Raw genomic sequence first — 27,619 nt, 5'->3', positions numbered from 1 at the left:
TTATAAAGAAACAACCAAAGGCTTCTACAATCTTGTTAGACTAAAAAAAATAAATAAATCAGCATGATCATTGCCTTGTTAGTGAACACTTTCAGACTCTTGAACATGAGTTATTTATACATATATCTAGATTAAAGTGTGTGGGTGTGTAGATTAAAGTGTATGTGGGTGAAGACAGACAGGTCTAACCTATGTTAAAGCATCCAATAATGCATACTAAAAATACAAGGTATATATTTTTTTCAAATAGTCCTGGGAAAATGGTTTATGAGAGCCATTCTCAAGCATCGATTTTTAAAATCAGGACAATGGCAAGCTTCCAGACTCAAAATTTTCAGTGAAGAATGAATCAGTTTGCTTAAACTTAAGACAAAAGATCTGTATCACCATTCCTGGTTTATGTTTCTCACATTATCAAGATCAACTCCTTCCCGTATTCAGAGTCAGCAGACCAAAGGAAGGTTCAGGCCCAAAGGAAATGTTTTTGGATTAAAAAAAAAAAAATCTGCTTGTGAATAAAAAGCTAGAGGGAAAGAGAGGCCTAGTCAACAAATGAATCTTATTCAGAGCAGTGTTTCTTAACTTTGGCAATTTTAAGATATTTGGACTTCAACTCCCAGAATTCTCCAGCCAGCCATCAATTCTGGGGCGTTGAAATCCACACATTTTAAAGATGACAAGATTGAGAAACTGATCTAGAGAGATTGTTAGACTACTGCAGTAGGGCCTGGGTATGATTCTAGAATATTTAGTAGTCAATGTTAGAGCAGTACCTGAACTACTTCTTGGCCAATTTAGCTATTTCACTGCCTCTGGAGTCCATTTATAATCTACGTTTGCTTGCTTTATACTTTTTCTGAATTTTTCTGGCCAAACCTAGTTATTTTCTCAACTATGCTTCCAGCTGATTATGAATTTTCCATACTCTACGTACGCAGATCATGAGATAAAGATTTTTGAGGATGTCCATAAGCAAAACAGAGCAGGAAAGTTATCTCCTTTGCTTGCTATTATTTCCAAATACGTTATTTTTCTAAGAGAAATTAATTATGCTACCCACAGGATAAAGCAATACAAAACAAAGCTTCTCTGTAAACTAAGCATATTTCTTAAGACCAGTAAGACAGGAAAATATTTTCATAATGTATGCTATTTTAAAGTAGCTTCCCCAACCTCACCTCCTGATTGACTAGAGATCCCATAATTCCCAGCTGCCTTTAGGAATGGCAATCCCAGCACAGCAGGAATGTGCCTGATGGAAGACATCAGGTTAAAGTAACTCAATGTCTTACTGTATTTCATATCTGGGTCATGACCACAGCACTGAAATTAAGCAAGAAGCAATGCATTTATCGGATATATAGATGGTGTTGCTTCCTTTCACCACTGTGCAGTTAGAAATTTAAAACACTCCAAAATCTCTATGAAGTATCTACTTTGTTTAGAGCTCCTTGGTATGAAAATTTACATCCTAAGATTCTACTTACATCCCAGTTCTACTTACTGGGGCTGCCAGGGGTGGGTTCTACTTATCTTTACTACCGGTTTGCAACGGGGCCGTGCACACGCGCATGCACAGAAGCATTTTCATGACATCAGGGTCAGTGGGCGGAGCCTCCTGCCGGTTTTACTTCCGGTTCTATAGAATCGGTGCGAACTGGGGGCAATCCACTACTGGGGGCTGCCTTAAAAGGTAAGCAGCTGAGCTTCAAATTGCTATATTTTGAATGCTGTGCGCAAGTGTGTTAAGTGCGCACGCAAAGTGCGCGCTCACAGAACCAGTTGTTAAACCGTTGCAGTCCACCAGTGTTGCTAAGCCCTTTTCAGTATCACGAGTCCCTGAAGGTGAGTTTTGAAGACCATATCTCTGAAAACTATTCTTTCTGTAGTCTTCCCTCACGAATATCCCAAATATACTGTCTGTGTTCATAGTGAAAATTCACAATTGGCTTCATTGTTTGGGGCGGGTAGGGGTGGGGAGGACTGCATTTTCCCAAAAAATCAGCATCAGGCATCTTTATTTCTGAAGGAAGCCCTGCCAATAGAATTTCTATACTTTGCACTCATCTGCCTGGAAAGATTAGTTGCCTCAAGCCAAATAGACAATTTTCTTGTGGAGGTGTAATGTGCCTTGTTCAGTTCTTAAAACTGAGAAGTAAATTGGAAGTCCTTGCACTTAACTATTTTCTTTTGTAAGAAATAGCTCATGTTCTAAGAAAGTTTCTTAGAAACTTTCCGCTATTGAGAGAGGGGGGGGAAGGGAGAGGGAGGGGGAAAGGGAGGGGGACTTAAATTAAGTTTGAAAGGAAATGACTTGAAATATGCGATGTGCCTACAGCGAAGTAAAATCTTCTTCCGCAGTTGTCTAAAGGCGAATTGGCACAGGCTGCCTGCTAAGCTAAGTCTGTAGCTGAAAATGATTCCGGCAGAACTTCTGCTATGGGCAGCCTGACGCCAACAGTCCTGCCCTATCTTTGCCACCTGAGTCTTGATAATACGTTGCTCTATCCAGAAAGTCTTTGCATGGGATTAAGCATTGTTTAGCATTAACAGTGGGATGTAATTTGATGCAACAGAAGACAGATGCAGGCCGCTGTACGGACATAACACAACCACATTCCGGCGTTCTGTGAGTCTCCGCATCCCTCAGCACTTCCTTAACAACACCAATATTAGCATGTCTGGTCGTTTTCCAGTTCATGCCACGACCCTTTGCCCTCGTGTTTCTACATATTGCCAAACGTTTGCATATCCCAACTTGCAAAAATATGTTTTTCCCTACTTCTCTTCCTCTTTAATACAGCCAGATTTAAAAAAATAAATAAATAAGGGAGAGGTTTATGATATTATCAGCTGAGGAAGTCTGCAACATGCCTTGTGTTTACAAAAAGATTTTACTCTTACATTGTGGGCCGCAGTTTTTTTTTTTTTTGTTTCTCATTTTCTGATAACAAGGAATGGACTACATCCTGGCTCCTTCAGTTATCCGGAAGGTCATAAACACTCTGTGGCACTAGGACTACAGACGCCCGCGTGCATGTTTTCACTCTAGATAAATAAGGCTTTAAGCAGCTGCTGCCTACAGACCAAATCCTGGGTCTTATATCAACCCAATGCATTCAAACTAGCCAAATTGGACAGGATAAAACACATTTTGTCCAAACAGCTTTTGAAAAATTTATTCTGCTCTGCTGTTTCAGTTGAAAGGAGATGACAAGACAGACAGATTATCCCGAACAAAATGGAGGTCATATGTAGCTATCTTTTTCAAATAGCTGCTTGAAACAGGAAAGGTCCGTATTTAAGCCTCCTTGTACCAGTAGAGTATTAGTAGGTTGCAGACACTGTACTGGAAAAGTTTCTACTATGGGCAAAGGGTAGAATTGAGATCATGACTGGGTAATGGAAAAATACTTCTCATTAAATATCTCCAGAAAGATCATTCGATGGGGTACAATATTGTAAAACAATATTGTAAAAACAAATGGTACTTTAAAAAAGAAAAACCATCTTTTTTTTTGTAAGCATAAATTTAAGATCGGACAATTCTAATAGGGCAACTCAACAGTGCTAGAAATTATTCAAAGTTATCAATACAGTTCCTTTTCTTTTAAACCTAGTTTAATTAGGCCCTTCTCCCACCACAGCTTGTAATATAAATAATTGTGTTTTATTGCTGGACAATTTCAATCGCACCGTTCATCTAAAAATTCTTTCCCAATGTTCTTTTGATAAATGGAATTTTGTGGGTAGACCTGCATAACAGCAAACAATCATATTTCCAGATGAGAAAAAATTCTGTTGAATAGATTAATCGTTTGTCTAAATGTAAGGCTGGTTCTTATTTTATTATAAGGGTAGATATTACTTTGGTAAGCTTAATGCCGATGTCATTATTAACAAAAAATAAAGATTACTAAAATGAAACCCTGCCACTTGATTTTAAAAAATACATTAATAGGGTAGATAAAACACATATATGCAGTATTAAGTCATTGCAGGCATCAAATAATCTAGATCATACATTGCAAAAACGAAACCAACAAACCTTTCTTGCGTTCCCTATCCTTTGGGGATATTTGACTAGCTCTACTTCAAAGCTACTCTGATTCTAAAAAAAACTACCATTCAAGATTATTGTATAATGAATATCCTAAAAATGATTATTACAACATTTCTTTAAAAGTCTTTCTTTAAATCATGTAAAGCTGGGGTGTCAAACTGAAGGCCCGGGGCCCGGATCCGGCCCGTAGGGTGCTTAGATCTGGCCCGTGGGGCCTCCCTGGAAACAGTGAAGGACTGGCTCGCAGTGCTTCTGCCAGAGAAAATGGAGCTCAGGAGGGCCGCACGCAGCCCTCCCGAGCTCCGTTTTCGCTGGCAGAGGGTTGCCAGCGGCTCCTGGAGCATCGGGAGCCCGTTTTTGTTGGCAGAGCTCTCGGGCCACTTCAGCCACCCCTGACATGAGTGACATTGAGCTAGCCATGCCCAACCTTGGCCACGCCAAATCCAGCCCCCCAAGGTCAAACACAACCCTGATGCAGCCCTCAATGAAATTGAGTTTGACACCCCGATGTAAAAATGATTTCACAATAATAAACTCTAATTCCTGCAACTTCTTTAATATAATAAAGCTAGTATATATCCTGCAACATCACAAAAAAATTTTTTTTTTAGAAACAGTAACCAATAACCTAGTTCAAATGTAAAGGTGAATTTATAGAACTAAGTAGTATGGCAACAACCTTTATACTTCTTAAAACTTCTCTCTTTATTCCCACTGTGAAAATGAAAATTGACATTTTTAATTTATTGACATTTAGTAAACAAGCCACATTCTAAGCCGTGGTTTGAATTAAATACAGATGGATAACAACAGTTTTCTGAATTCGAAACTTTTAAAAAGTTGTTCATAGAAAAAGAAAAAAACAGAAGTATTTCTATTGATTTAAGAAGAAAAGTGGAAAAAGGTGTTTGATTTAGTTTGTTCACTTTAGCATCAAGATCTGATTAGGGTACCAACCAAGTTTTTTCTTCCTCTCACACTACGGAACATAATATAAAATTGAGTTCACATATTGCAGTCAGCCAATTGAAGCAATTATGGTTTACTGAGTGAACCTTAAGTGGCTGCATTTACACAGCACAGTATTTCATAAATGATGGCTTACTAACCACACTAAATGGCTTATGAAGGCATGTCAGGACAAAACTAAACCAACCCTTTATGGTTTTGTGCAAAGTAGGAACCCAACTGCATTCACCTATAAGCATCCTCATCAGTTTTTATTTATTTACCAAATTTAGGTACCACCCATCTCATTCTCCAAGTGACTAAGAGAGTATTTATTTCCAGTGTTTATTTGAAAGCACGGGTATTTGTTCTTGAATCTTAGGTTAAGTGAAAAAGTTACAGGCAATTTAGATACATTTCTGGGAAACCCTATTCTAGCCACTATTCAACCTCTACTCAAACATCAGTGTTAATGTACAATGGAAGGCATAAATCAGTTCTGTCCATACTCAATTTCTGCTAAGGCATTCACTGCAGTGATGGGTTTCAAATTTTTTTACTACCGGTTCTGTGGGTGTGGCTTTGTGGGCGTGGCATGGCTTTGTGGGCGTGGCAGGGGAAGGATACTGCAAAATCTCCATTCCCACCCCACTCCAGGGGAAGGTTACTCAAAATCCCCATTTCCTCCTGATCACCTGGGACTTGGGAGGCAGAGAATAGATGGGGGCAGGGCCAGTCCGAATTTTTACTACCGGTTCTCCGAACTACTCAAAATTTCCGCTACCGGTTCTACAGAACTGGTCAGAACCTGCTGCAACCCACCTCTGATTCACTGCTGTTCAGAATGTGAAAAGAATAAAACAAGCATTGCAAAATATAGACCAAAAGAACATTAGCGTAGTTCCTGTATAGTACCATAACATGACCATCTCAATGAGAAATCTCATACAATACCCTGTATCTGACAGGTGCCTTTATCATCGAGGGGGCAACTATAATTATAATTTGCACAATTCTATAAGCTTTTCAGGTGAATAATAGTGATCCGAAAGTGGACAATAAAAAGTGAAAAAGAGTCTTTGGAAACAAAATGGTGCTAAAGTTGGAAACTTCCTTCTGAAATTTTAAATTATACCATATAGAATTATAGTGTCTTACATGCATACAACTGTATTGTATTGTATGGTATTCTGTATACGTACACAGATACTTCAACAGAACTCAGAACAGATTACCAAATACAAATCAATTATACTAACTGATTATATACAGACTATAATATCCTGTATAAAATTGTATACAAAACCTACCCCATTAGACAAAAAAGAAAAATCTGAGGAGCAGCCCTATTTTCAACCAGGTAAGATTCAAATTGACACTGAAGCCCCCACTTCACTTATACTGTCTGTATTGAGAACTATATTTATTTCTAAGACATGGGTGGTTTTATTTGTCTAAGTAGTTCCCAACATAATGGCTGATATATGGAGGAAGAAATAATGCAAACGTTAGATCCAGAACAATCTTATATGCAGTGGTTCTTATGATATTCTACAAGCCCAACCCAAATTTGATGACATCTTTGGAGAAATAAAATATTTCAAATCAGAATGGACATTTATTGTATTGAAGAAGTTCAACTCAAGTAAGCTTCCCCCAATTTGTGTTGGAAAAATTCCATTGTTTAAGCCCATCATTTTATATTGACTGGAAAAGAAACACATATAATGGCAAACCTAACAGATTTCTTTGGTCTGGTTTACAGAAACAATATTTTGTATACATATTTTAATCTGCTTCCTTGCTATTTTGCTCATTTGTTAAACAAAGATTAGTACCTGAAATAGTTGAACAACATTGCAATTTTTCTTTTTATTCTTGGACAAAAACAAAACTACAGCTATTGCTTATTACTATATTAAGTCATCATGTGTTAGGCAAGGGGTGCAAAAGAGTAGACCCGTCTATAGTTTCCATTTTATGTATCGATTGGCCACGTTGGCTGGAATTAATATGAGATTTGAGGTCAACATTATCTTGGGAGTTCCAAGATTTTCAGCTTGGTCCTGGAAGAACTTTCTTGTTATGGTAATTCATGAAAAAAAAAAAATTTGCAGTGAAAAGTGAAAGATGCCCCTGAATTTTTTATTCCAAAGAACGGACCATTGTAAACAGATTCTGTTTAAATGTAAATGATTGCCACTTCTGTATTTCAGAATCCACCTACTTTTGAAAACAGTATTGTAAGATATAGTTCAGATATAGGAGATCATTTTGAATAGCCATCGACTCCCCATAGGATCCAGTTAATGCGCTGCAATTCACTATAGATGGAAAATATCTGTCTTTCTTGAATTATTTTATGTAATACAGTAGATTCCATGGCTTAATACCAGCTACTATTAACTTTCTCATTACACAGTTTCCTTTTTGGTTCTGAAGAGTGATTAGAAAAAGCCTCTTAAATGTAAGATGAGATAGATATGGACTTAAAAAAACTCCTTGGTGTTTGTGTATTATATACACACACACACCATACAAAAATATGGTGAAGCCCTCCTCTTCGTAACAATACAAGTTTAAATTTTGGGGTGTATTTTACAGTATAAAATGCATATTTTAAACGGTCAGCTATTTTTCTAACTTAATTTTGTCTATTCTTTTCAGGAGCCCTTTAAAGGGTGGAGCCATGTAGGTAAGTCAAAAACCTTCATAACGAGGAATTATGTATATTTAGCAAACAACATTGCAGAAAATATACACAATGAAATATTTGTAAAATATTTCCTTCAAAAAGATATTCACAGGTTGGTGGAAAACCTTACTGCCATTTGCTCATTCCTTGATTGATCTATTTTTTTATTCTATATTCCATGATATTCTACTCTAAAATAATGTAATATGAATAATGGTTAAGGCACTAGGCTAGAAATCAGGAGACTGTGAGTTCAAGTCCTGCCTTAGGCATGAAAGCCAGCTGGGTGACTTTGGTCTAGTCAGTCAGACTAAACCACCTCACAGGATTGTTGTTGAGGGGAAAACAGAAGGTGGAAAGAGTATTAGGTATGTTTGCTACTTTGAGTTATTTATAAAAATATATATTTTACATCTTTGAAACAATTGATAAAAAATACTTTTTTTAAAATAGAGGCATTCACGTAAAATCTTAAGATATTTTTTTTAAAACGACAGCCCCAAAAGTTTACAGTGAAAAATAAGCTCAGATGCTAATAAGCTAGTATGATTTCAGTATTCCTGCAACAAAACCTGAGGGTGTAACAAGGACAGTAAAATCTCAGGATAAACAGAATTAAGTTTAGGATTCTTTACTTTTCCTAAAACAGATGAGGAAAAATAACGGGGACTGTTACAGGCACGACGTGCAGATCATTAAAAAATAAAATTGACTAACCTTTCTATAGACTCAAATTTGGTTTCTATAGACTAAAATTTCGGTTTTTATCACTAGGGTGTCCTAAATGTTTTCAAAACACACATGCCCCAAGAATTAAAATTAGTGTAGAATAAAGATTTTAGTGTTTTTAATAAAGCTGTTATTAAAGCAATATTTAGTACTTTCTTCTTCTATCAGCAATCACTAATTGTGTTACACACGTGCTAGGGCAACAAAAAGGCCCTAAATCTGGCATGGTTTCACACAATATTTATTATTCCAGATTCCACATCACCTCGCTTGCAAGCTCCAATGACCAACGGTTAAACTGCAGCCATACTAAAATCATCCAGTAAGATTCAGGCATTAATCTTTCTTGATTGATTTGAACTTCTATGCCACCCAATCATGTAAGGGTCTCTGGGACATTATAATCACTCAGAGCACATTAACGGAAACCTCAGTCAATTTTAAAAACTACATAAAAGACTACGCCAAAGTATATATTAGAAAATAACAGATCCATGCAACAGATATGGTAGAAGGAATGATAGTGGCAATGAATACAGCATAAAGTTATCCTAATTTTAAAGCAGAACCAAAACAGTTAATTTTGAAAATATCAAAATGATTATTTAAATCCTTGGAAAAATAAAATGTTTTCACCTGGAGCCAAAAAAATAATAATAATAATAATAAAAAATGCCAGTAGCATAATGTAGAAACCTGGCAACACTTCTATTGTACAGTATGTTGTGAATCTGATACCTATTATATTTCAAAGCTGAATATTACCACAAAGTGCTTGTTCATTGTTACCTCTAATGGTTGTAAAACCAAACTGAACTGAACAAATCAAAACATTCTGAGGTTCCATGCAGCTTTTTCAAGTTGCTAGAAATTCATAACTAGGTATCTAACCGCCCAATGTACAGGAATAGCTTAATTAATATTACTCCTATTTAAACAATCAATGGTGCACCTATTTAAATAACTAAAAGTATTATAACGCCATTAATTTTAAACTGCATCCTTGATTCTTTGATAGTTCAAGTGTTTGTGCGTGTATTTGTGTATGTACACATCATATATTAGATAGATTTCAATTATTTCAAGCTATGAAGATTGCAGAATATTTTGAAATCCTAATTTATCATTTGGGGCACTATTTATAAAAAGTGATACAGCAGTTTACAGATTTGTTGCGAAAAAAGAATCCCCATTGTATTTAGATGATGTAACATTAAATTAAGTAACATCTGAGTCAGTAGCCAATATAAAAACACTTCTCTGGATTTAGTCATAGCTTAGCAAAGGAAGATGCTCTGAGATTATTCTGGATGTACACAGTTCTTTCTAGCAGTGCAGAGTTGTGTTGCAAAATTACGTAATGCACCCTGGATTTATTTGTTTACCTAGTGATTGCCCCAACCAGCAAAGTGAACATTTAAGTTGCCAGGATATTGGTGTTTCTACTTACTGATGAGTTGGCTGTCAGTGGAGCAGCTGTATTTGAATTTTCTTGCCCACATGCTTGGTTCTTCTCATGAGTTACGAGAATTCTGAAATGCTGCTGCCTTGAGTTTTGATCTGGACAAATTTTAAAAGTGCATCCTTGCCCCGGGGAAATCCGCTCGACTGAATTTCTTCTGGCCATGTCGGGGCCACGCTGGTCATTTCCACAATGGGCATCTTCTTCCATGGGGCTAATTCGCTCGGCCTGTGGCTGAACTGGATATGAAGTGCTCCTCCCCAGCCGTATTCGTGGGTACCTGACTAGCCTGTCTCCTTTTGTTCCGGTAAAGCCAAAATTACAATCTGCTCCTGCACTATTTGACTGAGACTGCTGCAACTGAAGAACAAATAGCTTTTTCCCAGAGTTGGCTGACCCATCTGGCAGGTGTTGCAAAGACCAGCGCCTGGGTTCTGAACAAGAAGAATTATTTTGGGCCTCTGGACCAAACGGCATCAGCGTAACTTGAGGCATATCTACACTTGAAGCCCGATGCTGAATCCTCACCCTGCTAATATTTAAATCCAGCGCAGGTTTGTTTACGTTGTCCTCTTGACTGCTGGCTGCACCCTTAGTATTCCAGTTATTAGAAGGTATTGTACAAAATATTGTGTGGTTAGAAGACCCTCCGTTGACCTCCTGTCCCAGGTTCTCAAGCTCTCTCGTTGGAGAATCCTCTGGAGTTACCTGTGAACTACTTGGAGAAGAATGGCTTCCGTCAAGAGAGGTACACCGCTCTCCTAGACCAGAAAAGTGACATGACTCCTCTGGAGGAGACTCACATTCATTAGCCTGTCCATTCACAGCATTGCGCTGAAGGGAGATCTGCATGGATGAGCTCCTCATGGGCCGCGCATCAATGCTGTTCAGAAGTTGCGGGATAAACATGGATGTGCTTCTTTTCAAGGAGCCGCCTTCCTGCAGACGGCCGCTGCCATCTTCACAATCGATTCTGTGCCTGGAGAAAGGGTGAGGCCCATTCCTTCTTGGCAAAGTGTGGAATGCCATGAAACAGTCGTCATTATCCTCCCTGTCGTGGTCTAGGATCTCCAGTTCAGGAGCTGTATTGCTTCGCCCCGAGCCAAAATGAAACCGCAACCGATGGGCCATGGTCTCGGGAGAAAGCAGAGGAGAGGGAAGGCGACAAGGCCAGGCACTGCCAGCAGTTAAGAACTAAAGACATAAACTCCAAGAAAAAGTGTCCCATCTGCCAAAGTGTTAGCACTGCTGCACTGATAGCGACAGATAGCAGAAATAGCCCAAGTGGCAAGCGACATTCCATGCGTGGTTGGGCAAGACCAATCGGTGCTCCTCCACACTGTGACATCGGGTAGGAGGGCTGGCGTCACATGACCTGTTTTCCCCTCTCCAATACAAGCGACTATTTCCTCCCCCCCCCCTTTCTCTTTAATACCAGCAAGAGCCTGAAACAGCACCTTCCCAGCTGCTCCTTTTCCATCAGAAAGGATCGGTCCCAGCGGGAGATCTCTCACAGCTGACTAAGGCAGCAAGCACACTCAGCCAGCTCTGCTATAAATCTAAGCTGCATCATATTTGCAGGACGCTTTTGAATTACTGCAAAAGAGAAAGAAAAGGAGCGGAAGGCGGTGGGTGGGAAACCACAGACACTAACTCACACAGAGGCGACTCCCCCCCCTCTCTTCCCCACCCTGTCGAATTGCCCTTGTTATGCTATCAAAATTCTCAGGCTCAGATATTGCTGAAGTGATTGGAGGAAGGCATGCGTGTGTGCACACACACAAAGAGAGAGTGAGATAAACACACACACACACACACACACACACACACAGAGAGAGAGAGAGAGAGAGAGAGAGAGAGAGAGAGAGAGAGAATGAGAATGAGAATTAGTGAGAGAGATTTTGTTCATTTAAGACTCCCAATGTCTTTTGACTACTACAAATAAGGAGTAAGATCTCACACTCTTTCTTCCCTTCTACTGAAAAGTAATTTAAATCCTCCTCTCTTTCTGTCCCAGCAACCAACCCAGATATCAAGTTGCCACTGCAAACAAACGGCAATAACCTGCTTCAACCACATTCAAACTTTTTTTTCAGGAGAGAAAAGGAAAGAGATTCTTACATGCACAATTCAAGAGGCAACCCCATCCATCTTCCTGTTCCTAGGTTTTAAGGCAGGCGATAAAAAGCTGGAGCAGGGGTAAAGCATGAAGAACTGTACAGAATTTGAGTTAAACTCCATGCTAAACGATGGCAGCCTTCCAGTGAGAAAGTGAGCAGCATTAGAAAGGTTGAATTGCCAGCAAGAAATAGAGCTCTGCTTTGTTAGGAGCCAAGAAGCGTCAGAAGTACAGACAGATGGACTGGAACCCAAAATTAAACAATGCCCAAACTCGATTCTGCTGTGAGTGGTTGTTTAGAAAGGGGTGGGCAGGAACAGACATCCTACGGTCTCAAAATCTGCGGGCAGCACGAATTAAAAACTGGGTCAGTGAAACTAAAGCGTCTATTATGGAGATAAAATAAAAACACTTGGTTTTCTGTATAAATGAGAACCTCATAGCAAAAGCTATAGAGAAAAAAAAAATCATGGGAATATCCACTGAGAATGATGTCCTAAATATTTCAGACTTAAGTATTCTAATGATTTATTTCACGTGAAGAAAGAAACAGTCTCCAAAGGGGACAAAATTTTCAGTAAGTAAAATACCAAAGGTCAACATAATCCTCTATTTTGTTAAACAGGCAAGAAAAAAGCAGGACTAATAATAATACTGATCAGATCATCCATCTGCCACTGTTTTGAATAAAGTCTGAAACATCTTTAGCATATTTAACACAATTTGAGGACATATTTCATCTTAATTGATTAATCAACCAACTACTGTGTTTCCCCGAAAAAAAGACCCTGTCTTATATTTTTTTGAACCCTGAAATAAGTGCTTGGCCTTATTTTCGGGGAGGTCTTCTTATTTTGGGGTGTGTGGAGCAAGATGGGGCTCCTCTTGCCATCTTACCTGATTTCCAGCTCTGTGTTTAAATATTTTCGGGGAGGGCTTATTTTTGGAGGGAGGCTTATTTTAGCACATACGCTCAAAAACCCGATTGGGCTTATTATCAGGGGATGTCTTATTTTCGGGGAAACAGGGTATGATACTATAACTACCTTTGTTAACCTTTCTCTAAAGGCTTCAGTGGTTATTTTAACCATTTTAAGCACTTACAAATACCAGTTTGGGACTCCGGACAGAAGGTATTTTGGTAACTAGTGATTTGTGATGAATATAAGCTAGCAAAGAACAGTTTAAATACCCCTTTACTTCCCTTTTTTTACTCCACAACTTTTTGTATACTCTGAACTGTGTATCTATAGGCTCCATTACTTACAACATGAACTTTGGTCTATATATTTAATTTGAACACATTTTATATTCTTGCTTTCTAACAGTGTAAGATATCTGCAATAACTCACAATAACTGTTCATTATAATAAAACCGGAGCAAAATTCCCCAAGGAAGGGAGATGAGATGAGAAGAAAGAAAGTAAGACAGATAAAAATAAATAATGGTACTTGACATTCATTCGATCATAAATAAAAGGAACATTAAATGCATTTTCAAAGATAGGCCTGGTTTAAATTATAAACTGAAATGTCAGCAACACAGACACTACATTGGCAAGTAGGTTGGACTAAAAAAATTTGGGAGCAACCCCAGCGGTCGGTTTCACATATTCTTACCAACAGTTCACCGTCATCACCTTCCATGCATGCGCCCGGCCCAGGGGTGGGTTTTACTTACCTTTACTACCAGTTCGCAATGGGGCCACGCGCATGTGCAGAAGCTTTTTGATGACATTGGGGGCAGTGGGCGGAGCCTCCCGCCGGTTTTACTACCGGTTCTATAGAACCGGTGCGAACTGGGGGCAACCCACGACTGGCCTGGCCTCGAAAATGAGGCTAAATAGGACGGCATTACACCAGGGCGGGTGCACAGGCCCACCCGCAGTCGCCGCTACCAATTCGCCCGAACCAGTCCTAACTGGCTGAATACCACCTCTGGAGCGACCATAGAAAAACCTCTACATTTATTAGCTACTTCCTGGAGGAGGGATAAAACAGCAGCTCTTCACCTGAGTGGATTCATATGGAAGCTTGAAAGTCAGTGATTATAGAAACCAAGTGCATGGCAGCCAGCTCAGGTTAAGGTGACCGTTTGTTAACCTGGTCTCTCATCAAACACTTTTCAATATCCCTTTCCTGGATCCAAGCCTAGGCATCTTACTACTTAATTGCATTAGCTTGTTTTCTACATCTCTACTATAACTGACATCTCCCTTCCAGTAGCAAAAATGAGTTACCACCATTAAGACCAAGGTTCTGAAGCCACTGAAGGGCTTAAGAGCTATTTGCTATCTTCTTGTCAATCTGAAAAGGAACTGTATTTATTAGCCTCTTACTACTAATGCATATTACATCTCTCCACGTCCCACTTTTAAGAAATATTTTCCCCAGTGGAGAGAAGGAAAAATGAAACGCATGGCACAATGTATAAAGTCAATAACCATAATGGGGGGAAATACTCACCAATCTATTTTCATCAAACACTTCAAACAGCAGTCTATGATTAGATGGATTTACCTATAAGGAAACAAACAGAGAAGTCTATAAATCCAAACTCATTTGGCTCTTGCTTTTCTTCCCCCCCCCCCCCCCCACTGCCCCATGAGACTTGTTTTAAAAATGGAGGTTTATTTTCTCCAAGAGTTCCAAATTGGACCTTCCCCCTTCCCTTAGGTCATATTCCTTATTAAGCCAAGCCCCATCAAGTGGCAATATTTAGCTGACTTTGGTCAATCACAAAAAGCTGAACAAGGTCATATCTGATCAGAATTGGATAGGATGAGAGAAGCTAGGATACCCCAAGGCTGTAAGTAAATTGAGAAGTTGATGTCAATGGCCAAACACTTCTTGTTCCTCCTCTCCTGCAAGCAAGACGTAAGGTCAGACAAAATGGCAAATGGCTATTCCTTTCATGTCCATTGATCCCTTTGGAGCTGTTCACAGCCCTTCGTTGTTTTTACCTGAACAGTTTAGTATCATCAGCAAATTTGACTATTCCACTAGTTACACCTGATCTCAGATCATTTCTACATATGTTAAAAGGCACCGGTCCTAAGAGAGAACCCCGAAGGGCCCCATTAGTTACATCATTGTGAGAAATGTCTGTTGACTCCTACTCTACTTTTCAACCAGTTGCTTACCCACAAGAGGACCTGCTGTGTTATTTCATAGCAGTTAAGCTTACTGAGAAGTCTTTGATGAGGGACTTAATCAAAGTTTTTTTTTTTTTTTGAAAATCTAAATAGATGATATCTGCTGGCTCGCCCTTATCTACTTATTTATTATCAACCTCAACAGGACCTTCCCTAGTGAAATCTTGTTGGGTATTCTTGGATTAGGTTTGTGTCTATAAAAATTTGATATTTTATCTTTAATAGTAGTTTCTGCTATCTTCCCCAGAACAGATGTTAAGCTGACAGGCCTACAATTTTCTGGATCTCCTCATGAGACCTTAAAAATTGGAGTTCCATTGACCAACATCTAGTTTTCAATTATAGAGGTACAAGTGTAGAATCAGACTTCGTATTTCAGTTCGGAGGTCTACAATTCAGCTTTAATTTCCTTAGTAACCTTGCAAGAGCCTTGATAGTACAGTGGTTTAGTGCACCCTGTTATTAACACAGCTGCCTGCAATTTCTGCTGGTTCGAATCTCTCCAAGGCTCAAGGTTGACTCAGCCTTCCATCCTTTCTAAGGTAGGTGAAATGAGGACCCAGTTTGTGGGGGCAATAAGCTGACTTTGTATAAAATATACAAAAGAATGAAGGCTATTGCTTAACGCATTGTAAGCCGCCCTGAGTCTCCGGAGAAGGGCGGCATATAAATCAAATTAAAAAAAAAAAAAAAAAGTAGCTATTGCAGTGTGCCAATTGCTCACTTTGTCAATAACGAATAGCACTTTTTCTCTTGTCGCCACTATATCCTTCAGTTCACCTGATTCCTTTCTTGAGAGCAGGAACTCAGATTTAGGGAATGGCCCCAATTTTTCTCCAGTGCAGATAGTGCACTTATTGTATACCGCTTTACAGTGCTTTACAGCCCTCTCTAAGCAGTTTACAGAGTCAGCCTATTGCCCCCAACAATCTGGGTCCTCATTTTACCAACCTCGGAAGGATGGAAGGCTGAGTCAACCTTCAGCCTGGTAAGATTTGAACTGCCAAATTGCAGTCAGCCGGCAGTCAGCAGAAGTAGCCCGCAGTACTGCACTCTAACCATGCGTCACCACAGCTCACATTCTTGAGTCCCACCCACCTACTTCTCTCTCCAACTTATTTGTTCCAGCCGAGCTACCTTGATCTGAAGGCATTGAAATCATTCTCTGAGTAGTAGCAGCTGCTTGCACCAAGCATACAAACACAGTATCTGTCTAGTGGTCAGATAATGACATTCAGAATGGCCACATATGTGCTACATCCCTGCTGGCTGCCTATCTTCATATCTATTTTAAAAAGTAGTTTATTTAAATTTATTCTATGTTTAAGCCTGATTCTTTTAATTTTTGTAAGAACAATTATGATTTTCTTTTAATTTTTGAATTTTAGCCTCTCCACCATCTCAAGAGCTCTTTGATTCCACTCCTTGGTTGCTAGGCAACAGAAAGTCCAGGAGCCAGCCCAAATCAGAAAAACATTCAAAAATACACTAGAAACCTCACTTAACACATGGATGAACTCCTTCTCTACATGTCTCCTTTTTATGACCAATAAGCTTCCAAGTTTAGCATTCTCTACTTCTTCTCTGCTCTGAGAAGCTCCAAGAAACATTAAGATTACAGCCTTAATTGCAAGCTAGATGCTACCACATGAGCCCTTAGACACTCTTATAAAAATGTAAATAGTAGAAAAGTACAGCTGAATGAAATTATATTGCTGTTGGTTATACAATCAGCCAGCTGTTTTGACTAGATTTAGCATTTTTATTCCTTTTCCAAGGAATGGTTTAAACTGGTGTTGTTTGATGCTGTTTATTTATTGTTTATTTATTTATTTATTGGTTCGATTTATATGCCGCCCTTCTCCGGAGACTCAAGGCGGATTACAATGCGTTAAGCAATAGCCGTCATACTTTTGTATATATCTGCTTAGTAGGGCTTTTGGCCTCCCCTAAGCGGTGTTCTTTTTTATACAAAGTCAGCTTATTGCCCCCACAATCCGGGTCCTCATTTTACCTACTTCGAAAGGTTGGAAGGCTGAGTCAACCTTGAGCATGGTGAGATTTGAACTCGCAGTAGTTGCAGGCAGCTGGCAGCTAAGTGCTACTTAGCAGCACTTTAGTCCGCTGCACCACCAAGGCTCCTTAAAAAGGCTGTTAAAAGATAACCCTAACCCTTTGCAATTGACTTATGATTTTGTCAATGCCGATGATGTTCAAGTAGTGCTCTAGATATTTTGGGATCGCACCCAAGGTGCCTATCACAATTGGTACTATCTTTGTTCTCTTTTTTTTTTGCCACAATCATTCTTCTTCTATTTGCAGGTCTTATTATCATCATTTATACGGCCAACACATAACAGTCTTTATACTTGGTATTATCTTTTAGTAAATGGGTAGTGTGATTGAGCATGCTCAATTTGATGATCAGGCAAGCCCCTACAGATAATAATCATTTTGTTAGAATGCCATACGAACTGTCACATTTCTGATGTACTCATGACATCTAGTATTTTTCATCGTCCCTCAATTTTATGTTCCAGGTTTCTGTTACTTGGCAAAAAAAGCAGTACCTCTGCAAGCAACAGATTACAAGTTTGATCCGTAGCATCTTTCAACAGGAAACAGGAATGATAGCACTTTGAAGATGCCAGGGGTTCAATCTGGGATTTCCCATAAGCAAAGTAGAAGCTCTGCTCTTGACTATAGAGATAGTCCTCATTTAGTAACTACAATTGGGATCTCCAGCTCAGTCATTAACAAAGGGATTACTAAATAAACAGCAACTGTGCTGATAATATTACTGCAACTTTCCTTTGTTTACAGACCTGGGAAGTTTATAAATGCCAAGGATTGGTCATAAAGTTATTGTTAAAACTGCAAATGGTCACTAACAAGACAGTTGTTAAATGAGGACTACTTGTAATTCCTCTCACTGTGATAGTCCTAATCCGTCTGAGTTTAGGGGAAGCTTCCACACTTAACACTAATTATAAATTGCCACATCTTCTTGGTTTTTAAATTCAGGCTAAAACTGAATTAGCTTCAGGGCTCTTTCAGATATTTTATAGTTCGTGAAATACAATGCTATAATTTGCAATAGATTAGAATCCATTTTACTGAATAGATGTGATTACATCTAACAGCTGTCAGTCATCTTTCTTCCTCATTCTTGCTTTCCAGGAGTAAACATGTCCTTCAAAACTAGTAATATTTGTCCCACAGATCAGGGACAGCTTTACTGTTTTCCTTTGTTGCCTTACCATTTTATGAATTTCATCAAAATATTTTCAGGCAAATGCTTAACGTTGGATAAACATTTTGGTTTAACCAACTGTATTAACAATATGGGCTTACTTGGAAACAAGTCCTTATTATGCCAGGGATGTCAAACACGATTTCATTAAGGGCCACATCAGGGTTGTGTTTGACCTTGGGAGGCCAGGGTGGGCGTGGCCAGGGTGGGCGTGGCCAGGGTGGGCGTGGCCAGGGTGGGCGTGGCCAGTTTGACGTCACTAGTGTCGGGGGCGCCTGTGGTGGTCCAAGTGCTCTGCCAGTGAAAATGGGCTCCCGAGCTCCGTTTTCAGCTGCAACGGCCTCCTGCAACCCTTTGCCAGGGAAAAGGGAGTTCGGCCCATGCCCGGTATAGCCTGCGGCCCTCCGGAGCTCCATTTTCCCTGGCAAAGGGCACCGCAGGCCATTCCTTTGCTGTTTCCAGGGCAGCCCGATGGGCCAGATCTAAGCATCCTGCGGGCCAGATCCGGGTCCCAGGCCTGAGTTTGACACCCCTGTACTATGCCCTAAGGCAGGGGTCAGCAACCTGCGGCTATGGAGCCGCATGTGGCTCTTTCACCCATCTGCTGTGGCTCCGTCACTCAAAATATGCATCACAACTGTCAATGTGTGACACCCGCCGGCACGCAGTTTATTGAGCTTTTCAATCCCCGGTAGGCCAACCATCGATAAATCCAAGAAAAGAAAAGTTTCAGAAGAAAAGAGAACGTTTAATTCAACTACATATGCTATTTTGTGGCTGCTCAAGAAATAGTCAGGCATGGGAAGGGTTTTGTGGCTCCCGGTGTTTTCTTTTCTGTGGGAAACGGGTCCAAATGGCTCTTTGAGTGTTTAAGGTTGCAGACCCCTGCCCTAAGGGGACTTATATAACTTATATAACATATATAAGATGGCCATCTCAGAACTGAATCCTATGAATGCTTACTTGAAAACAAACCCCACTGCAAGTAACTAGGTTTACTCTGCAGTCTGGGAGTTCAGCACTGCAAGCTTTATTAACATATAGTGCAAACTGACCAGACACAAGTTCTGCTAGAAAGATTCCCATGTATTAAAACTTTGTTATGACTGGAATGGAAAAAGCCAGGACCAGACACTCAGTGCCAAAACAATTCCTGGGATTGTGCATTACTAATCAAAACAAATTTGATCCACTCTCAACTCTGTCCTTCCCCCCCTTTTCCCCCGCCTGGCCATTCCTTAGTATTAGAAAGACTCAGTGAAAGATTCCATAGATACAGATATCTACAGAAATCAAACCTTACTTCTCACTGTTAACACTGCTATAGAAATCCGATTGAAGACCATTTATAATGCTACTGAGACAGTGCCAAAATATTGTTTCTAAAACACTGAGCATAAAGCAAGCCAACTGGATAGACACTGTTTGAAAAAGACAGTAGCAATTCAACAGCTTACAATGCCTCAGTCTGTTAGCAGACAGCTGCTCCCTAAGATTAATTTTAAATTGCTGAAATTTTACCTTGCCCTTTTTCTGCTTGAGGGTTTTTTTTTCCCTTTCACTCTCTCTTTTTAAATAAAATTTAAGAGAGAAGTGAAACAATATACTTTTCCATGTTACGGGACTTCAGTTCACTAAGCTTGAAACAATATAATTTCTAGATAAGGAAGACTTTCTGCATCATAAATCAACTCCCAGGAATTGAAGAAGACATTTGTTGGAGACAAAGAGTTGGAATGTGTGTGGGTATAAGGAAGCCTCACTTATGGAAGGCTAAGCATGTAATTTGGAGGATACAGAAGAAGTAATACAAAGAATGAGAATTGATAATCCTGGAATCGTGAGAATACGGAACATGACTAGGGATTGTAATGTCTTCACTAACACACACTAAGAACCTGGATCATGTATGTCGCAAACAATTATGTTTTTGTGGCACATTTGGGCATGACCTAGATGCTATGAGCTATTTATAGCCCAATGCTCTCTCTTTCTTTTCATAACCTATTAATTAAGAATAATCTGGTAGATTAGGAAATCAAGCATGCTACTCCAAAAGCTGAAGTTAACATAGGAATTATAGTGTAAAATTAGATGACACCAGCGTGGATAAGTTTTTAAAAAATACCAAAGCACTATATGTTATAAATGTTATAAACCAGGGCCGTCAAATTTGCGGCCCACGGGCCAGATGCGTCACGCGCTGGACACGTCCACACCTGGTATAGCGAAGGGGGGGGGAAATTGTGATATGTCATGTGACGCCATGAGTTTGACACCCCTGTTTGTTTATTTATTTATTTATTTATTTATTTATTATTTATTTATTTATTTTATTTTATTTAATTCGTATACCGCCCTTCTCCAACAGGACTCAGGGCGGTGAACAGCCACGGTAAAATACAACATATAAAATTTAAAAGCAGTTTAAAAAACATTAAATAATTTTGGCCATCAATTTAAAATAACCCAGTTAAAACCAATTACAAATTAAAACCGCAAGGATGGGGTCAAGCCAGCCTGGCTAGATGAAATAGATGTGTTTTCAGGGCCCGACGAAAAGTCCGGAGGTCTGGTATCGTGCGTATCTCTGGGGGTAGGTCGTTCCAGAGGGACGACCTACTCCCAGAGATGTTATAAACTAACATTTTCTATTCCCCACTGTTTTTGTTTAAGTGAAATGAGAACCCAAAAGGCATTCTAATAATGGGCTACACGCTTAGTGGTAGTCATAGTAAGACTGCATACATCTCAGATTCTATCCCAAATATTTACATCCGAAGCAAGGAGGGGGGGGAAAAATAAAACCTGAAAAAAGGCATCATCCTTAGAGAGAAAGCGCAAATAATGCTAGAGTGGGATGACTTGGAATGAAGCAACTTCCTATGTTATTATCCTCTCATATGAAAAGCTCTCCCATTTAGTGTGTGTCTTGCAGGACATTGCATCCTTGTTTCCTTCATATGCTTTCGTTCTTAAGGAGACAGGCTACACTGCCACAAATACAACTACAAAGGAATGGGCAGGAGGGTGCAGACATGGGAGAGTAAACAGTGTCCTATTCAGAATGTTCACTTCTAGCCAAGGAACCTAAGATTAGATCAGTATGACTGGGATTGGAAATTCTCATTCTTATTTGAAACTATCAGGGATCAGCAAGAGGAGTCTTGGTTATCCAATACCTTGAAAGTATGTGATGGCTCGTTGGCTTGCCCCACTTAAGCCAGGTCTCCAGCAAACATACCATGGCCCAGTAACAATTCAACTACTCTTGCCACTGAATAAAGGTTAGCAAGTCCTCTTCAAACCTTAATACCCCAGAAATTACAACCAGAGCTTCCTAGAACTACCACCGTCTACTATCGTCAAAGGGACACGTGTGGAAAGTTGTGTTGCCAAGACTCTTGCATCTTTGTAAGGTACAACTCTTCAAAGTATTCCTGTCCATCACCCAAGATTAGGTATCCCTTCTGAATAATCTCTTAACAATGTACTCAGCCTTGCTTGCATACGTTCTTGAGAGATCAGGCTATGATTAACCAGAAAGTGGCTCAAAGGAGAGAGGCAACAAATCTGGAAGATCTAAATAAAGATTTGAAACTCCAGATCTGGTTAAAGTCTGGGTCTTTTTCTCATGCGCACATGCAATTCCAGCTCCCCTCTCTGTAAATAAAAATGAAACACTAATCTAGCAGTTTTCAACATCTTAAAAGCTGGTTCATCAACCTACTGTATTTTTCGGAGTACAAGATGCACCTTTTCCTCCCCTAAAAGGGGGCGAAAATTTAAGTGCATCTTATACACTGAATGTAGCCCTGCCCACCCACTGGCCCCCACCCTTTGGCCTCTGCCTCCCAGCAGTTTACCTCCTTGCAGCAAGCAGCAAGAAGAAACAGCTCCTTTCAGCTTCAGCACAGCACAGCCTAATTAGCACAAGTTGATTGGATCGGCCTTCTGACTCTCAGCTGTTTTGCTCTCAGCTGTTTGGGCCTCTGCTGCTTGCTGCAAGGAGGTAAATTGCTGGGAGCAGATTTTTTTTTCTTGTGCTAATCAAGCTATGCTGAAAACGAAAATGAAAGTAGGCTATTTGCTGTTTGCTGCAAGGAGGCAAAATTGCTGGGAGGCAGAGACAGATTTATTTTTTTTGTTTTCCTCACCAAAAAAGGTAGGTGCGTTTTATAGTCCGGAGCGTCTTATACTCCGAAAAATACGGTAAATACCAACTTGCACATTAGGATCTGATACTTTTTAACCAAACATGGTTGCCTTTTTTCTAGTCTTTTTCTCCACCTCTACTTGTTTATCTTTTCTTCATCCCTTTGCTCCGATTAAAACTAAGACAGGCAACGAAGAAAATGGGGACCCTATAACATTTTGGCTACCATCCAGAGCTGTTTCTAAACAGACCACAAAAAAAATTGGGGGGGGGGGCAAATTAATGCTATACAAGTAGTATTGAACAACATACAACGTAGAGTAAAACTTCTTAAAACCAAAACTTACTCTAAAATAAAATTCCTCGTTCCATTTTGGATTCAGAGTCTGTAAGAAAGAAAGAAAAAAAAAAGAGGTGGAAATTTTAGTAACACAACCCTTTAGAAAATGCTGCAAATATACAGTACAATTTGTGAATTACAACAGAAGAGAGAGAGGGAGGAGGGAAGAAAAATCACTGGCACAGCTTTCGTCAGGAATAAAGACATTGTTATCCAAAGGCTTCAAATCCATTTGCTAAGCAAGCTACTTGTGAGAGGCCATGTGAAGTGGGATAAACCAGAAATAGATGCCACTATTATTAGGAACTACACAGTGGGAGCTGATCAGTGATGACCTGGGCAGAGATGTCTTAATAAAGAGAGTTATATAGTTCATTATTAAAAATTCTTCAGCATGTAGATAGATATATATATATATATATATATATATATATATATATATATATATATATATATATATATATATATATATATATATATATATATATATATATATATATATATATATATATATATATATATATATATATATATATATATATATATATATATATATATATATATATATATATATATATATATATATATATATATATATATATATATATATATATAAATACAAAATACCGAAGTAACTTTCTTTTTTCTTAAGGCTCAAGTTGTAAGACTTGATTTTAATGTATAGTTTGTCTATGTTGTGTATTGTATGTATATATGTTTTTGTTTTTTATCTTTAATAAAATTATTTTTAAAAAAAATTCTTTTTTTTTTAAATTTGATTTATATGCCGCCCTTCTCTGGAGACTCAGGGCGGCTTACAATGCGCTAAGCAATAGCCTTCATACTTTTGTATATTTATACAAAGTCAGCTTATTGCCCCCACAAACTGGGTCCTCGTTTCACCTACCTTAGAAAGGATGGAAGGCTGAGTCAACCTTGAGCCTTGGAGAGATTCGAACCAGCAGTAATTGCAGGCAGCTGTGTTAATAACAGGGTGCTTAGACCACTGTACTATCAAGGCTCGTTTTTTTTAAAGCATTTTTTTACTACTGGTTCAGGAGAATAGGTAGTAAAAAAATGCTTTTTTTAAAAAAAAAGGGTTCCGACAATCGCGCAGTACAGCTGATTGTCACAGCTGATTGTCGGAACCTTTTTTTTTTTTTTTTACTTTTTAAAGCATTTTTTAACTACTGGTTCAGGTGAATAAGTAGTAAAAAATGCTTTAAAGAAGTTTTTTAAAAAAAGGTTCCGACAATCAGCTGTGACAATCAGCTGTGCCACACGGTTGTTGGAATTTTTTTACTTTTTTAAAGCATTTTTTTTACTACCGGTTCAAGTGAATTGGTAATATTTTTTACTAATGGTTCGGGCGAATCGGCCCAAACCGGTAGCATTTCACCCCTGATCTTTTCATATATTTACTTAGATATGTATAAATTAGGATGTTACCTGATCTTGAACCTAGACTATTAATAACTGTAATGAGTAAAAGGTGAACTTTGGCCTAATATTCAGTGATGCTGTATCAGAATTAACATTACATGTTCTCTTTGGTTGAGATTGAAATACAATGTTCTGAATCATTGATAGTTTTCTCGCACCATGCCAATGGAATATTATTAGTCAGCATCTACTACAAGGACCTTGCTAAAGCCACCAGATTTAGACTGATGCAAAAATTCAAAGCACCACCAGATGGCAGCAAAGATACATAAAACTCAACACTTTTGTGCCATCTACTGTTCCTCTGGATTTCTCACCAGACTAAATTTTGCAGCCTAGATTTTCTATTCAATTCAACAAATGATCATCAAAGTCTAGCAGACCAACTGGAGGGTTTGTAGTAAGACTTTTTCAAAGGTGATTCCAGCTTTATGGAATTCTTGGGTATTTTTATTATTTATTTATATCTCATCTTTATTATTTTTATAAATAATTCAAGGTGGCCAACATATCTAATATTCCTTCTTCCGCCTATTTTCCCCACAACAACAAACTTGTGAGGTGCGTGACTGGTCCAAAGTCACCCAGCCAACTTTCATGCCTAAGGCAGCATTTGGAACTCATGATCTCCTGGTGTCTAGCCTAAAGTTTTAACCACTAGACCAAACTGTCTCCCAGGCTAGAAATAACTGCCCTTTTTGAAACACGTGAGAAATACAGGTTTTCAAATGCATGCTTATTACTTCTACTTACTTTTTTAATAGTTTTTGTTTGCACCAGGGCAAGTTCTCGGTTTTCGTCTGCTACATACAATGAAAGTTTCACGTACGGATCACTGCAACAGAAAAACCTGCCATTAACATTTCATTACATAATTTAATTTCCTAAGACAATTTTTTGTCAAGCTGTTGTATTCACATACTTATAAAATTTGTATTGTATTGTTGAAGCCAGTTCAACTCCCCAAGGCTTGCAAGAAAATAAATAAATAAAATAAAATAAAACATCTACCCTAATGAAAATAAAAACAAGCATGAAAAAACATCAGTAACTCACTCACATGTATGCACACAATTTAAAAAATTCTCTATGACGCTCTCCTTAACATCAGAGTTCAGAACAACTCAACAAGTCAAAACCAACAGCAACAGTGTCAGAGTATGAATATTCATAGACTGGAATAGATATGGTACCAGGTCAACCAATACGGACTGTTTGGAAACTGAAATAGTATTTGTTGGGGGAGCAACAAAGAGACAGGAAGGAGCCTGGGCATGGCTTAGATTTAGCTTAACTGCCTTGTATAAAGGAGGTTCTCTTTGTCTGAATTAAGCTCTGAGCTCTAAAGCTGCAAACTAGTCTGCAACTCTGAACTGAAACTGTTCTCTCCTCTGCCTGTGTTTGCTTGTCATCTCTACCATGTTGGAAGAACCACTCTTGGTATTGTATGTATGTCTCATGTGTTATTATGTATATAAAGAGAAGTTAATGAATCCTGCTGCATCAGTTACCTGTGTGTGCTTTCTGGATTTGATTGCTGCAACAAACTCTGACAAAGAGTAATAGCAAAAACCACCTTGAAGACCAAATGATGAAGGTGAAGATGACATCCAGAGACCCTCTGGAAGAGCTCAGCTTCTTCTAGCTTCTGGAAGTCCACTCCTGAGGGGACCACTCTAATCTCTAGAGAGAGCCTGTCTAAAGACTAGATGACACAACTGAAAATGTTTTCTAGCCTGAGCCACCCTTCACCTCATGCATCACAAAAATTTGATGCATCTGTATGGCTTTGCTGATTGGCCTGGGGCCTGGACGGAAGGCATCCTGGAGGTTGTTACTGGATTAATAGCAATAGCAATGGCACTTAGATTTATATATCGCTTCATAGTGCTTTTACAGCTCTCTCTAAGCAGTTTACAGAGTCAGCATATTGCTCCCAACAATCTGGCTCCTCATTTTACCCACCTCAGAAGGATGGAAGGCTGAGTCAACCTGGTGAGATTTGAACTGCCGAACTGCAGCTAGCTGTCAGCTGAAGTAGCCTGCAATACTGCACTCTAACCACTGTGCCACTTCGGCTCCATTAAACAGAAGATCCCACTTCCACTCCATTGTACATCCCACTATCTTAGGTGATTTTCTGTCAATTTTAACATCATATTTACTCTTCTACCGTTTTAATCTTTCCTAATACTGTTTTATCAGACTGTAAACTGTCACATGACAGTTAGATGGGCATCATATAAATTTCGTAAGTAAATAAATATGATTCTGTCAAACGGCTAACTAAACTATTCTTGAAAACCTCCAGTGAGGGAGCACCCATAACTTTAGCTTTTTCATTGCTTAATACCGGTAATTCTCACAGGAAATTCCTCTTTTTGGTTCAAGTTGGATCTTTCACTGTAAGGCTTCTGCTCATTGGAATTGTACTATATTTTTCATATTTGACAAGTTACTCTCTTTGCAACTTGGACCTTTTTATAACCATCCCCATCAACACTTACAGATTTTGATAGACTTATTAATCAACTTCGACCTGCTCTTCTGCATAATGCATGAGAACAATTTTTAATTTTCTCACATCTGACAAATCCAATTACAGAGAGGCATCTACCTCAATTCATCCCAGCATTCCAGAGATTCCTGTTCTCAGCTCTGAACCTCTTTCACCAAGCAATATTCTGGAAAGCTTCCTAAAATACAGTTTTGTTCCTTTGTAAAGCCATTCTAATATATTACCCACCAGACCTCTGGTTTGACTTTTCTTACAAAGCAGGGAGCCCGTTTGGCAGGCAGGATTTAAAGAGGAGCTGACACATTTGGAGAGAAGGAGGAAAAAAAATGGCACCCCTGGGATTTAATATCCATGGATTGACAGAATGACATCAGCTGAGAAACACAGCTCTAACTCAGAATATATTTACTTCCCCTTGGCTTTATAAGTAGCAGTGCCATAGCTAGAAATCAAGAAGCATATTTGTTATTTCTATCTTTATGCGCTACAGTTTTGCTGCTATAGAAGTCCAGAGTTTGAAGGCTTTGCAATGAGCAGAGAAGTAGTTTGTAAGCAAAAATATCCCAACAACAAAATGGGAACAATTAAATATGGTTGCTGGGTTTACACATCATGCTGCCTTTAATCACAGTTTACTGAATAAATCATTCTTGGCTAGGTTTACACAACATGCTAAATAAAATCCGGACTACATCTGAACCTAATCAGTCATAACTGGTCACATCTCATCATCCATTA

The 27,619-nt window shown here is 39.0% G+C and overlaps 1 protein-coding gene across 26 annotated transcripts in view; it reads right to left on the bottom strand.

Annotated features, from left to right (window-relative positions):
- Nucleotides 1-27,619, bottom strand: part of NEDD4L (NEDD4 like E3 ubiquitin protein ligase) — a 340,414-nt gene that overhangs the window by 135,457 nt on the left and 177,338 nt on the right. For 16 of the 26 annotated variants that reach the window (XM_034442472.3, XM_034442471.3, XM_087885595.1 and 13 more), the window contains 3 exons: nucleotides 25,117-25,198; nucleotides 22,928-22,966; nucleotides 14,483-14,536 (listed from right to left, as the gene is read on the bottom strand). In XM_034442472.3, the coding sequence (XP_034298363.2) occupies nucleotides 14,483-14,536; nucleotides 22,928-22,966; nucleotides 25,117-25,198 (175 nt within the window). Of the gene's footprint in view, nucleotides 1-9,885; nucleotides 13,638-14,482; nucleotides 14,537-22,927; nucleotides 22,967-25,116; nucleotides 25,199-27,619 lie in introns of those variants that run through there. The other 10 variants (XM_034442463.3, XM_034442464.3, XM_034442467.3 and 7 more) reach the window with 3 other exon arrangements.

The sequence above is a fragment of the Pantherophis guttatus genome, chromosome 2 (genome assembly GCF_059756535.1).
Source record: "Pantherophis guttatus breed Tessera chromosome 2, ASM5975653v1, whole genome shotgun sequence".
Taxonomy (NCBI): Eukaryota; Metazoa; Chordata; class Lepidosauria; order Squamata; family Colubridae; genus Pantherophis; species Pantherophis guttatus.
This window is presented reverse-complemented; position numbering and strand designations above follow the sequence as displayed.